Below are 14,317 nucleotides of genomic sequence, written 5' to 3'. Positions count from 1 at the left end.
CTCTTCCTTCCCAAGGAGCTTGGACCATCTTTCAGGTGGGTCTGTACCACCTCCACTCTCTTCAGGTATAAGACACAGCCATCCTTGATGAGAGACTTGTGCAGTTGTGCTGCCAAATGTATATGTGCAGTGCCCATCCTCGGGGAATTTCTTTCTCACAAAATGTCACATTCTGGTAAGAGAAAAGTTTCCCTGAGGATGGGTTCAAGCGTGAGTCCAAAAGCTAAGAAGACTAAATTTCTCATCCCAGTGACTGACCCAAATTGGATCCTGCAGCTTATATTTTGTGTCTCATTGGGCTTCTTTCCTATAAAATGAAAACCAATAACCACGTAGAGAAGCTGTTTTCTTCAATATAATCCAGCTGATATGAAACTGCATGACCAGTGAATATTAATGTAATTTTGGGTTCATAATTATATCTTTGTAGCAGAGAAAACTTAACACAACTGCATTAATCAAAATACCTCACTGGCACAACATACTGATTAAAGAGAAATACCAGCGGCCCTAGCAGACAGTAATCATTAGATTCAAACTCAGTCCTTGAAATACTTTTTCTAGCCTTGTGGCAACATACTTTGCTTATTCACCTGCAGCAAGTAATTTGTTTCGACAAGTCCACAACATACCCTCCACTCTTGCATTACCATGATTACTGCAAGCTTGATCAGTTCTTTTCCACTGATTTTGCCTCTCCAGAAACATGCTTCGGGTCTTGTCTGGCAATACTACTAATTCTTCCAAAGTACTTACCTGACCTAAACACTAAATTTAGTTTGGAACTATCCATGGGGCACACTCTATTCCATTTCAACAGATTGTGTGTATTCGTGTCAGATTAAGTTTTTTTAAAGCTGAAACTGCATATTTGGTAAGTGCTTCTGTCAAATCACTCAGCAAAGTATTTTTCACTCAAGTTGTTGAACATTTTTCTAGAGGAATAAAGCTCAAAACATTTCAATTCTTCTTTCCCAGGGGACAATGGACCACTTGAAACAATGCCAGAAATAGGCCTAAGTACTATCTACCAGACTATGAAATACTACCTAACCAGCCAGCCTAGAAAAATGGCTAGTGTGATCTATAATTTTAGTAACATTTAAACTTTATAAACAGAGCTAAGTGTGCTATTTGCAGCTGAGTGAGGACAGAACACAATCAACAGTAATGAACATGGCTTTATTCCCCTTGTAAATGGATTTGACATTAAATCCATCATTTTTCTTAATATTGTATTCCTACATATTTTCCCCAGGCATTAGAAGAAAAAAAATTATTCAGTTAATATATACGCTAAATCAAATTAAGTCAATTACTTACAAATCATTTCATTTATCTCATAATTACTTACAAGTAGCTCAACAAATTATTTAAAAATTGTCTTTCAATTAATTTGCAACTAGCTATTTAATGGGTTTCAACATACTAATTATTAGTGAGCTTTAATCAATTTCCAGGCACTTTGGTTTAAATTATTATATTTCAAGGATAAAAAAGCTAATTAAAGGTCTTGTTCAAATGTAAAAAGTTTATAGCTTATGAACTCATGAAACTTCTATCCCATTCCATATATCTAATACTATAATTGCGTAGGAGGAATATAGATCTGTATTCATTAGTCTGCTGTCACAGCCCAATATGTTGTCGTCCTTATATTTAGGGATATTTTATAAAAGGAAATTTACATCATGTTTAAGTTCCCCTTCAGAAAAGCTATGAGATGTTTCCATCCAATCTGGCTGGCAAGAGATGGGTTCAGCTGACAATTCCATATTACTGTAGGCATTCATTAATATGTACAAAATACAATGTCTGTAGCAACTTAAGGCAATTTCCACCTAATAGAAATTGCTACGTTTATTTCCTAACTAAATACTGATATACTTTAAGTAAGGATAATTCAGACTTTAAATCCAACTAATTTCAGTGTGTATCCTCTACTTATGAATAAATCTGAAAGGATATTTTGTTTCTTTTTGCTGTACAATACATCTTGTAGCTTAATTCCTACATAAAAGCATGCTCTTGAGTTTTTTTGATGTCACCTAGCACACAATTCATTTGAATATAATCAAAGTGTAATAGAATTTTAATCACCGGTGAATTATTTCTTACTGTAATAATATTTTGGAAGTAGAAATACTGTGTGTTATCCAATGTCTTCACAATCTGACATGAACACAGTGCACAGTTATTATATTCTATGGCATTTTCACTGTTATTTCATCATTATTAATATTTGGAACATTCAGATTTCAATCATCTGAGATGTATTTATTACCGAACCCTAGATATTAGCCAGTACAAATTATTAGCCAGTATAAATTATTTTCAGTTATCTATGAGTAACCTGAGTTGTGCAGTGATGTACATAGCAATAAAAATAATAAAAAATGGATGAGCTTCTACTTCTACAGAACAGGCTATGAGGTACTTTAAAAACTTGCTGCTTAGTCTCCCCCAAATATTAATGTTCTTAAGTTGAGGCTTGATCTTACACTTATTTCCTAATTTATTTATTATCTTTCTCATATTAGTCAGGGACCAGTTGATTATGATCAATTAAAGCTTTATTTGACAATAATATTATCAGAACAGATAGTATAGGACAGAGGTCTTCAATCTTTTGGGCACTAGGGACCGGTTCCGTGGAGAGAGGTTTTTCCACGGACCGGAGAGTGCATTGTTTTGTGTGCTGCCTGCATCCCACAGATGGGGCTTTGCTTGTTTGTGCGGACCAGTTGCTGGCATGCCACCGCCAGGTACCGGTCCACGGCGTGGGGGTTGGGAACCCCTGATATAGGATATAAGTTGTTTCTCTTAATATAATACATAAAACTTCTTATTGATTAGTTACAAATTACCATTTAATTCCTTGCAAATAGTTTAGGTAGTCCTCAGCTAACAAAGATAATTGGGACCAGAATAACAGGATAACAGAGCTGAAAGGAAACTTGGGGTCTTCTAATCCAGCCTCTGCTCAGGCAGGAAACCCTATACCATTTCAGACAAATGATTATCCAATCTCTTAAAAATCTCAAATGTTGTAGCACTCACAACTTCTGGAGGCAAGTTGTTCCACTGATTAATTGTTATGTCAGGGAATTTCTCCTTATTTCTAGATTGGTTCTCTCCTTGATTAGTTTCCACCCTTGATTAGCTTCTTCTTCTGCCTTCAGGTGCTTTGGACAATAGTTTGGTTCCCCTCTTCTTTGTGGCAGCCCTTTAGATATTGGAACACTACTATCATGTCACCCCTAGTAATTATACTCAATAAACCAGCCATACCCAATTCCTGCAACTGTTTTTCATATGTTTTGGCCTCCAGTCCTCTAATCATCTTTGTTGCTCTTCTCTGCACTCTTTCTAGAGTCTCAACATCTTTTTTATATTGTACCAACCAAAACTGGATGCAGTATTCAAAGTGTGGTCTTACCAGAGCTTTATAAAGTGGTACTAACACCTCACGTGTTCTTGATTGTGTCCCTCTTTTAATGCAGCCTAGGATTGCATTGCTTTTTTGGCAGCTACAGCACACTGCTGGTTCATATTTAAGTGATTGTCCACTAGGATACGTGGTACCTGGAATAGGTGATACCTGTCTCAATAGTGCATTTATTTTTTTCTTGCCTAAATGTAGAACCTTACTTTTCTCACTATTAAATATCTTTTTGTTAGATAGGGCCCAGTGTTCAAGTCTGTCGATATCCTTCTGTATCTTGAGCCTATCTTCTGGAGTGTTGACTATTCCTGCCAGCTTGGTGTCATCTGCAAATTTGTTGAGTTCTCCTTCTATCCTCTCATTTAAATCATTGAATTTAGAATTTCTGTCACTAATCAATGCAATTTTAAAATGCAATGTCACATGATCATATTGTTTGGCACTGGCAATCCTATCAGTCTCTGTTTCTGTTGCTAAGCAAGGATCATGGGACATTAAATGAGGACCACCTTATAACTTTCTGCCAACTTCCAATGAGTAAAGTCAATAAACAAGCTGACAGAAAGTTACAAGTCCCAGGTAGTTAGCAAGGAGGCCAGTAGACGGCTAAGTGGCTGCACCAGTGTGGCAACTGTGTGATATTTTCTTTGTGAGTTCAAGTTGGCATCCATGGCGTTCTCAATTATATTTCTCACTTTCTAACATAAGATGGGCTGAGCTGACTAGATCATGACTTGGTCAGAGCTACCTAATGAATTCCATAGCTCCAGTGTTCAACATCTCCACACATTATTAGACAAAGATAATAAATTATATATCTCATTAAATATTTTTTATTCCCATCAAAGGTAAGAAATAAAAGCAATATTCCATGAAAGCAGCATATTTTCATATAATATTTTGCATAATCTACAACATTGCAGACCACAAATATTTGATTGCTGGGCAATGAAGCCTCATTTGTACTGCAATCTACTCTGCATCTCCCCCTCCTCATTCCTCCACTGTCCAAGAGGGCAGATAGCAATTTTGTAATTCAGGGAATTATAAATATGACTTTAACCAAATTTTCTATGTATGATCTTTATATAAAGATAGATTTAATAGGGGAGAATATTTAGTTGATTCCAGTGTGGAACAGCATTTTTTCTTTTTAAATATTTTACTGAAATAATTTTTAATTCAGAAGAAAGATAATATTTTTAATATTCATGAACTTTTAAATTTTGCTTCTAATTAATATTTTTAGACAAATTTAACTCCTCAAGGATAATTTTCCATTACATATTAACATTATCATATAATTAAGATTTGAGCAAAGGTAATTTGCCCTATTTGAAACATAAAGATTTAATTAGATCACTTCGTAATCAATGAGTTTATAATGTATTTTTGGGACTCTTCAATATATTTGGCTGTCCACTGCTAAAATATTACTGGACTAAATGGGTCTTATTTTCTCAGTGTTGCTGCCTCTAGAATTCAAATAGCTTTAGCACTTCCATGTTTTCTGAAACTGAGTCTTATTAATAGGCATTGAAGCTAATTGTGCAGCTTCCAATTAAAATTAAATAATATGTGTGCCAAGCAAGGAAAAGGGCCCTAGAAATAATTACAGCTTCTCGCCATGCCAAACCTAGCATCCAGCATACTGCAGGCTATTTTTATTCAGGATGAGTATAAAATTGCAGGAAGTGTGGCTGATGCAAAGATGGTAATTCAAGGCATAGCTAAATAGAAAGGCTTTATAATAAACATGATTGAAACTACTTTTTTCTTTTTAAATGTTTTCATACTGAGGAAACCCATTTGATAAATTAAAAAGAAAAATAAGAATGGGGTTCTTTTGGAACTTGTCATGGGAATTCTTGTAGTAAAAATAAAACAAAAAAGAAAAAAGAAAAAAATGCCTTGCAAGAACAGTAGTGTCTTACCTGATTAAACGGGATGCAGAAGAAGCTATTTCCATTGTTCATTCTTTTTCTACACCACAATGGACAAACTTGTTTCTACTTCATTCAGTGGGGTCTGGCCTCCTGAATGATAGCCCCTCTTACAATGTAATTTGTTTAGAAGGGAAGGTTATCTGCTACCATACTTAACATTTGCCACACTTGATACATTAAATCAGTCTGATAATAGAAAGACTGGAGAGTTTGTTAGGCTGCATTTATATGTGGAGTCACATGGAGTAGTGATTAAGGTGCTAGAGTAGAAGTCTGGAGACCAAGAATTATGTGCGTCCCTTAGGCACAGAAGCCACTAAATGACTTTGGGCCAGCTATTCTCTCTCAACCCAACCCATCTCATGGGTTAATGTGGGGAAAAGAATAGGAGGAAGTGTTATACACTGCCTGGAGTCGTACAAAGTAAAGATAGGATATACTGTAAATCAAATAAATCAATAAACACAATCTCTACATGCTATTATAGAGTCAAGTTAGCCAATCTTGCGCAGTTATGCAATTATAGCACTTTTGTGTTTTGTTTATTTATTTTGACTTCTTACTTCAGGCAGTCTGCATTTATTCATGAATGTTAAGTGGGTTTACTTCATTTATTTTAAGTCACTATATTCTTCAAGTATGGTTCCTATGCATTTTATGTAAGCAAGGTATAAAACAAAGTCATTTTTTTAAAGTTGTGAAAATGCATAATCTGCTGTTTAAAACATTCAAATTTAAAGCCCTTTCTTTAAAAAAAGAAAAGAAAGAAATTGTCAGTTGGCATCGTAAAGATATCAGAATAAGCAGTAGGTGAAGTTTTTTGAAGCAAAGATTTTACAATCTCCATAATGAACCACCCTGAAATACCTTTTGTGAAAATCTTAAAATCTGAATAGTTGCAGATCCTTTTAGATTTAGAATGTGCTTTATGTTAGTATAATCTTCTGGTTTCCATGCTTCTTATATGTATAAACAATGCATAAGAATATCCACCAGCATACACAGAAAAGTATAACTTGCCAGCGTCTTATTCCTAACGCTGGGGAACTTAGTCAAATTGCATATTTGCTGCCACTCTAGTCCAGCTCCAAGTTTGCTAAAAGTCTATATAAACATTTTGTGACCAGCATTGTGTATGTACATTCCTTCCCCTTATTTGGATCCTGTGCCCATCTTGGCCATTTTTATTCCTTTTATACATTCAGGGACTTTTGGTTGCAACAGATCAGTTACCAAAGGGTTGCCCAAGGCAAGTGAATGCTGTTGAGCAGTTGCTTAAAGATAATTCCTTAGTCATACACTTAGTCATACACAAGCCTACTAAATGCAGGGAAGCAATTTTTCTCCCACATGTCACTCAGCTACAAGCTGCCTTAATCACTAGCCACCAGAATCAATAGTGAGGTTTGTTGAAAGTTGTACTGTACATAACCAGACACATTTCCCATCTCTACCTCAAAGCAAAAAAAACAGCAGCAGAAAACATAATATCAGCAAGTCAGGTGGTGCTAAACTGGAAATGAAAGCTGTAATTTCCATAGGATCACTGGAGCAAGGAACATTCTTTAATGGATGTACTTTTCACCATCCCATCTTTTGACATTTGCTCTTCAAGTTATTTCTGTCTCTCCCTTTTCAGTTTAATGGAGCAGTATTGCCCCTTAGTTTTAATAAAGGAATATTAAACTATAGAGAAGGCATCAGTGTTCTTTCTCAAAAAACCCTTCTGAAACATCAGCTGATTTAATATCACCTAATTAATGTTGATTTATAATTATAATTTAAAGACAACTACTTATTTTAAAACTAGTAGAAATCTAATACATGCCAACATTTATACAATTCACATATTCTGCTGGTTTGATTGAAATGACGTGTTCATTTCCAAGAATTTACTTCCGAAGATTTTCAGATATTTCCAAATTTTCCTCAACTCACATATGTTGAACGCCCCCAGATTGCTCATACTACTATTTCTTTAGTCTTATCTCTCATGGTTTTGGGATGTGTGTGTTATGTGATATTCCTGTAACTGAGACCAACATTTTTAACCACCAAATCCCATCTGAACAGAGGGATCTCCATAGGTGCCACCAATAGCAAAAAACAGGTGTAACCGAATAACCAAAGTCAGAACTGTTTTTATGTATATGTGGATAATATATATATATACAACGTATGGTAGAGAATTTCTATAGCAGGGGTCCCGAACCCCTGGGCCACAGCCTACTACAGGGCCTTGAGCCTTTCGGAACCAGACTGCAGCAGTGGCTGGAGTGTGCGCGCACATACATCCCCACTCATGTGAGTAGCAGGCAAGTGTGGGCACGCATGCTCTATTTGTGTGTGCAGCAGGCAGAACCATCCCCTCTCCCTTCCCACTGGTCTGCAAAGCTGGAAAGGTTGGAATTCTGTTCTATAGCATAGAATTTGTCCTTGCATATGGAAAGAGTTTCTATACCATAAAATTTGTCCATATATATGTTTGTGTACATAATCGCCCTTTCTTTGTATTATTTCTTCATGTAATTGTTTTCTTGATATGCTTGGGGGGGATAGATAGATAGATAGATAGATAGATAGATAGATAGATAGATAGATAGATAGATAGATAGATAGATAGATAGATAGATAGATAGATAGATGAGGAGAGAGGGAGGGAGTGAAGGAGGGAGGGAGGGGAGATGAGAGGAAGAGAAGAAATAGGATATTAGCTCAAGGATTAACACCAGCAGATAGATATCTGTATCTTATCCTGCCTCTAAGGTTTCATTTTTATATTATTACAGGCAGAATATTGGCCAAAATAGATTGTATCAGCATGTGTTTTTATAGCTAAGTTATATTTTCCATTTTCAATATCTGTCATTACCTATGAGGAAAATAATACCATTTTGATTACTATTTTCCCATATTAATGTACATACAATACCTGTTTTACTTTTGTTGTATGCTAAATTTTGTTTCACCTTTCTTCAGAAGCAGATATATTCTTAATATGTATTATAATCAACCATAGACCCTAATTAGAACAATAGTAAGTATTGTTTAACACCTCCCCCCCCGAACAAACTATTTCACCTCCTCAAATACTTTTTAATCTCAAAACAAAACAGTTTTCTAATTTCTTTGAAACTTATCTTATGTAAAGGAAACTGTAACTTTGGTAATTATATTCCAAAAATCTTAAAACCAATTCCCAACCTGGTGTGAGATGCTAGTATACTACATAAAAGATTATATGTCTAGTTAACAGGAGAGTTTTCTCTGTGTTTAAGACTCTTAATCTGTAGTTTTCCAAGACAGGACCAAGCCCCGTCAATCAATGGTTTCTCTTATGTTGTGTCCCTTAAGGAGATTCACTACTTTGTGATTGTATGACATCAACCAAATTGAACAGAGATACAGAACACTTCCAAAATATACCCCCAATTAAAAAATGGAGTATTAAGCTAAAACTATGCTTAATGTATGATAATATATGGAGAAGGATTCCAGAGCTATGTCATATGAGAATAATATTCAACCCGTATAAATTGAATTCACATGCACTATGAAACAGGATCACATGATAAGTCCCACTCTGACTTTAGCATATTGAGAACTCTGTGCATATCTAGTTGTAAATATCTGAGGATATCCAAGACGTGTTTGGTAAGTTGAGCTTATAGTACTTCATCATTCTTGGTTTAAAAGAAAAGATGAATTGTTCCATGGTACAGATTTACATTATAGATGATATTTTAGTTTCAAATGATCTATACATCTAGTGCTCATTCAAAATTTCCCTTGATTAGTAACAAGCAGCGTCTCTTGCAGTTTTCTTAGTATATCTTCAAATTGCCTCTAAATGGCATTCCTGTAATCCCAGTTTATATTGCCAACAGATACAAATGGCAGTAGTTACTAAATCACTGACTGCACAATGGGAAACTGATACCTTGTTTTAGTAATAAAGATGACCAGAAAATAGAACCAGATTACTACACTGGCCATTCATTTAACAAAATGTGAATAAAGAATTTATTTTTTTCTTCCTGATATCTCTCTTTTGTTATTAAATAGGATCACTGAAGTTAAAAATTTCATTTCAGATAAGAGAAAAATATATTTGCTAATATTGATATCATTAATAGATTGAAAATTTCCCAGATATGCATTTTCTTCTGCAGCAGTTTTGTACATTAATGTATATATGTGTTTTTGTTGTTTGTTTCCTCTAGGCTGTACTATGGCGGTACAAATTTTCCCAGCTTAAGGGGTCTTCAGATGATGGCAAGAGCAAAATTAAATTTTTATTTCAAAATCCTGACACTAAGCAGATTGAGGCAAAGGTAAAGACAAGAACACAATTCCTTTTCCATTATTAAATTATTGGTAACTAAATAACAGGATGTACCAATTTGTCTGAATTCAGAATTGGCATAGCCAGAGCATTGTGTGCTGAGTTCAGAACTGGCACAGCAGTATGACTGTGGCTAACTAAGAGAAGAAAAAACAGCTTGGTGTAGTGGTTAAAGCATCAGGCTAGTAACTAGTGAACCATGAGTTCTACTCCTATATTCAGCCTGAAGCCTGCTGCATGATTTTGGGCAATCACTTTCTCAGCCCTAGGAAGGAGGCACTTTCAAAAATGTTTCCAAGAAAACTGCAGGGACTTGACCATACTGTCACTGGGAGTGAAAGCTAACTCAAAGGTTAGCTTTGAGTTAGCTAGCCACAGAGTAAAGTAGGAATAGCAGACCAAAAAAAAGTAGAAAAATCACTCGTTTCTCTTTTAAAATATCAGACTGATTTATTTATTTAATTTATTTATTTATTTAATTTAATTTATATGCCGCCCTTCTCCCAACCGGGACTCAGGGCGGCGCACAACATATTTAAAACCAGAACAAAAAATATACAATCCCCCCCTTAAAACCGAATTAAACCGAATTTAATGTTGCGTCTTCCGAATATTTAAAACCCAATATAAAATCCACCCTAGGTCAGGTCCGCTTGCTGGAAAAGCCATGTCTTGAGGGCGCGACGGAAGGTAAGGAGATCCGGAATTATCCGGATCTCGGGGGGTAGTTCATTCCAGAGGGTAGGGGCACCCACAGAGAAGGCCCTCCCCCTGGGGGTCGCCAGCCGACACTGCTTGGCCGACGGCACCCTGAGGAGACCCACTCTGTGGGAGCGTACCGGTCTGTGGGAAGGAATCTGTGGGAAGGAATCTGATAGGGGCCAGTGATGGTACATTCATTGTGTCATCACATCATAGAGGTAGTAATTGCTGCTGCTGTAAAGTAGGAGATTGGCGGCTTGGTGGAAGAATACCATAGAGCTCAATTTTATTTTTTCCTCATTTTTCCTGTTCAGTAGAGATACATAGGATAAAATCTATATTTCAAAAATGAGTAATTTGCAGTTTGTAATACTGAGAAATGTCTCAGTGGGTTATGTTGTAGGGCAGGGGTCTTCAAACTTGGCCCTTTTATGACTTGTGGACTTCAACTCCCAGAATTCCTCAGCCAGCCATGCTGAGGAATTCTAGGAGTTGAAGTCCACAAGTCATAAAAGGGCCAAGTTTGAAGACCCTATTGTAAGGGTTCCTGTTTTGACTTGTAATGACCAAAATAGGGATGTGCTTGAGGAATAGCCTGGCAAAGAAATGTGGAAAAAAGCTCTTTATATACAATATTCTGATATTTTGTACTTCTGACATACAAAGTCTTGAACACACAGATTTTAACGTTTGTTACAATTTTATGATCAGAAATGTTCTAAGTTTCTAAAAGATTAATAAAAAATGAAATACAAAAGTATGTGAACTAAAATTTATTTTAGATTATTTAAGGATTATACCCCTCACATAGTACTTTTTTATTTAACTATCTTTCCCCAATTATTTGGAAATGTAAAATAATTATAGTTACAAATTTATATTTTAAAACTATAAAAACTGTGAGTTTAGTAACCTGGATATAAAGAAAGTAATTTTGTAGTAAGACAAAACAATTTAGTTTTCAGAGGGAATAATAGAACTGGGTGTATTATGAGTATATTTGATTTTCCTAAGCCTTGTGTTTATGACTCTGCAACTGCTACTTGGTAATTTTATCACAATATATGATAAATAAATTGGTTCGTCTCTCATATCTGATCATTTTGCTTTCACTTTCAGGAATTGGAATTTTCAAATTTATTTGCAGTTCTGCATTGCATCCACTCATTCTTTGCAGCTAAAGTGGCATGTTTGGACCCACTCTATGTTGGTAGTCAAGCCACAACTGCCACTACTTCTGCTTCTGTTGCTTCTTCTTCTTCTTCTTCTTCTGCTACTACTACTGCCACATCATCTGGCAGTTGCAAATTAAAATATATGACTTGATAACTCCCAGTCCTGCACTTGTATACTTCCACAAGTATGTACAACTGCTGTATAAATATTTATCAACTTATTCCTTGGAGTACAGCAAGCATTAGACCCAACTCAAGAAAATGTGGCAGCTTTCTGCAGAATATGGTCAAATGGGATCATAAATTAAATCTCAATTTTACAAAGCAGCAGTACACAATGAAGCTGAAAATCCCATTGTGGAACAATATCTTTTTACTATAATTTGATTGTGCGTTGACAGCATTCAAAGAAAAAGAAACAAAAATAACTGATATATCATTATGCTTAAGCATTTAATACAATTTTCAAAACACAATAATAACAGAGCAGTATCATTTCCTTGTTTCCAAATGTTTTTATATAATAATTTACTCAGCTCTGTATTTGAAGTAACGTTCTCTTGATAGACTATATATGAAAGAATGACATGACAAGACAAGAAAGAGCGTGTAAGAACAATGAACTAACCATGGAAAGTGATAACTCCTTAAAAAAGAAAAAGAAAGCACCTTAAATACCACTACAATTTTGTGTCATTTGGAACTATATTCATGGTCATTTTTATTTTGCTTTCAAGCCATTGTCGTAATGATCAACATATAGCCATATTAGGCTAACAGTTTTAAAATTAAATATTGAAGCCATTTACAGTTGAAATCTACAATATAAGCCAGTTAGACTTTGTGTTCACAGAGAGCCTAAAAGAGTTTATGGGAGGATAGGGGGAACTTACATAATTGAGTGTTCCTCCTACACAGTTGTTGCATAAAAACAAAATGTTTGAATGCTTGTAGCATTTGTCAGAATGCCCCAATATACTTTATTTTTGTCTGTATACAATTGAACAATGTGGGGGGGTTGTCATTCTCTGTTTTTCCCTGGATTTATAGTAGTTAGACTTTTCTTCTTTTTGATTTCATTTTAAGTGTTTCCTATTGCCTGTTTTTAGTGATCACAACTGGAAGAGCTCAGGGCTAACAATTTGCAAATCCTGCTGTATGGGAACTCTTTTCCTGCTATAATAAGTTATGGTGTCCCCTTTCATTCAATCTAAAAAATATGAGCAATTACAACATCTACCTTTTCTGAAACTTAAAATTTTATTCTGGAGTACAATATTGAAACTGAAGTATTAGAATGAAACAGTAGTGACTTAAAATTATTAGCTTTAAATCAGATTGCTTTTACCTGGCAACTCTTAATATACAAGGACAGCAGCTTCCAGATGCAGGTGTCTACTCTAAGGCACGCTGACATCACACCCATTATTGTGCCAATGACATGAATTATACTGATGCAAATTACATAATGAATGTCACTTGCCTAACAACATCATAAAATCTGTACTTTCTCTTGCCCTTCTGTATGCACACCTCCTTCCAACAGCATTCTGTAGAAAAAAGTTTCTATCTCAATACATTTGGGTTCATTAGTTTAGGGAAGATTGCCTTAAAACCACAAAGTATTGTATTTCTAGATACAGATTTGATTTATTGGAGAAATCTAGTAATCGGAGTGGTTTTAATATGGCTTAATTAGAAGATAATGTTAAATTACGCTCCCTGCTATTACATTTTATAAAGAAATTTCTTATAATCTGCCAGATTTGGTTCTCAATTCCCAAACAGACTGATTTACAATAAAGTCTTGTACAAATTTTACTTTTTAAATGCAATTTTCATATTGCCTGCCAAAAAACAACTAAGAAATAAGTTTCTTATTTCTTATAAGGGACTTTATTTACACTTTTGTAGCTTAACTAACAATTATTAAAAATGACCCTACAATAAACAAGTTTTTTTTTAATTCTCATAGTAGTTAGCAAAAGAATTGAGAAGTTCTTAAAAAAACTAAGATGGAATTTTTATCATTCCAATCCAAAGCATATAATAATACCTTTTCAGATGTGTTCTTTAATAAATATCATCTTCAACTATAATATTTATAGACTGATTTTAATATACTCCTTACATGGGAAATATCAAGTGTTTGGAAAAGCATGTTTCTGAGTATGCAAATAAGAACCCTTGGCTTATAATGTAAGGGTTGGGCAGATCCTTCAAAAGAAGTGTTTCATAACCCATGGTAGGAAAAGGCAAGGGCAAGTGGCTGTTCATACATTCAGGGTAACTGAAAGCAGTTTAGGGAGCAGCCATGTCAATCTGAAAAAAAAGACATGACTGCTTTAACAGGCGTGTGTGTGTGTGTGTGTGTGTGTGTTTGTGTTTTAGAGAGAGAGAGAGAAAGATATTTTCCTTCAATTCATATTTGAAAGTGCTTACAGTATTTCAACACATTTGCATAATCTGAGTCAGAAGAGTGTTCCTCTCTGACAATAAAGTGATCATCCTAAATACATTAGAAGAGCCAGCCACTGTGATATAACTTTTTCTGTGTACTATGTGCACATACACAAAATATCTGAAAGGAGTTATATACATGCTTTTTAAATTATTTTATAATGAATATTGAGATGAAATTATACATTTTGAACTATTATATGAGTCAATAATATGCTAGGGTTCTAACAAACAATTATGGTTT

The 14,317-nt window shown here is 35.0% G+C and overlaps 1 protein-coding gene across 1 annotated transcript in view; it reads left to right on the top strand.

The window, feature by feature from the left end:
* Window positions 1-11,764, top strand: part of LOC107295433 (gamma-1-syntrophin-like) — a gene marked incomplete at its 5' end in the record, with an annotated part of 57,376 nt that extends 45,612 nt beyond the window's left edge. Inside the window, 2 exons of the mRNA XM_015824747.1 lie at window positions 9,615-9,725; window positions 11,558-11,764. Coding sequence (XP_015680233.1) covers window positions 9,615-9,725; window positions 11,558-11,764 — 318 coding nt within the window. The remainder of the gene's footprint in view (window positions 1-9,614; window positions 9,726-11,557) is intronic.
* Between the last annotated feature and the right edge of the window lie 2,553 nt (window positions 11,765-14,317).

The sequence above is a fragment of the Protobothrops mucrosquamatus genome, unplaced genomic scaffold, assembly GCF_001527695.2.
Source record: "Protobothrops mucrosquamatus isolate PMUCROS unplaced genomic scaffold, P.Mucros_1.0 scaffold2335, whole genome shotgun sequence".
In the NCBI taxonomy this organism is placed as follows: Eukaryota; Metazoa; Chordata; class Lepidosauria; order Squamata; family Viperidae; genus Protobothrops; species Protobothrops mucrosquamatus.
This window is presented reverse-complemented; position numbering and strand designations above follow the sequence as displayed.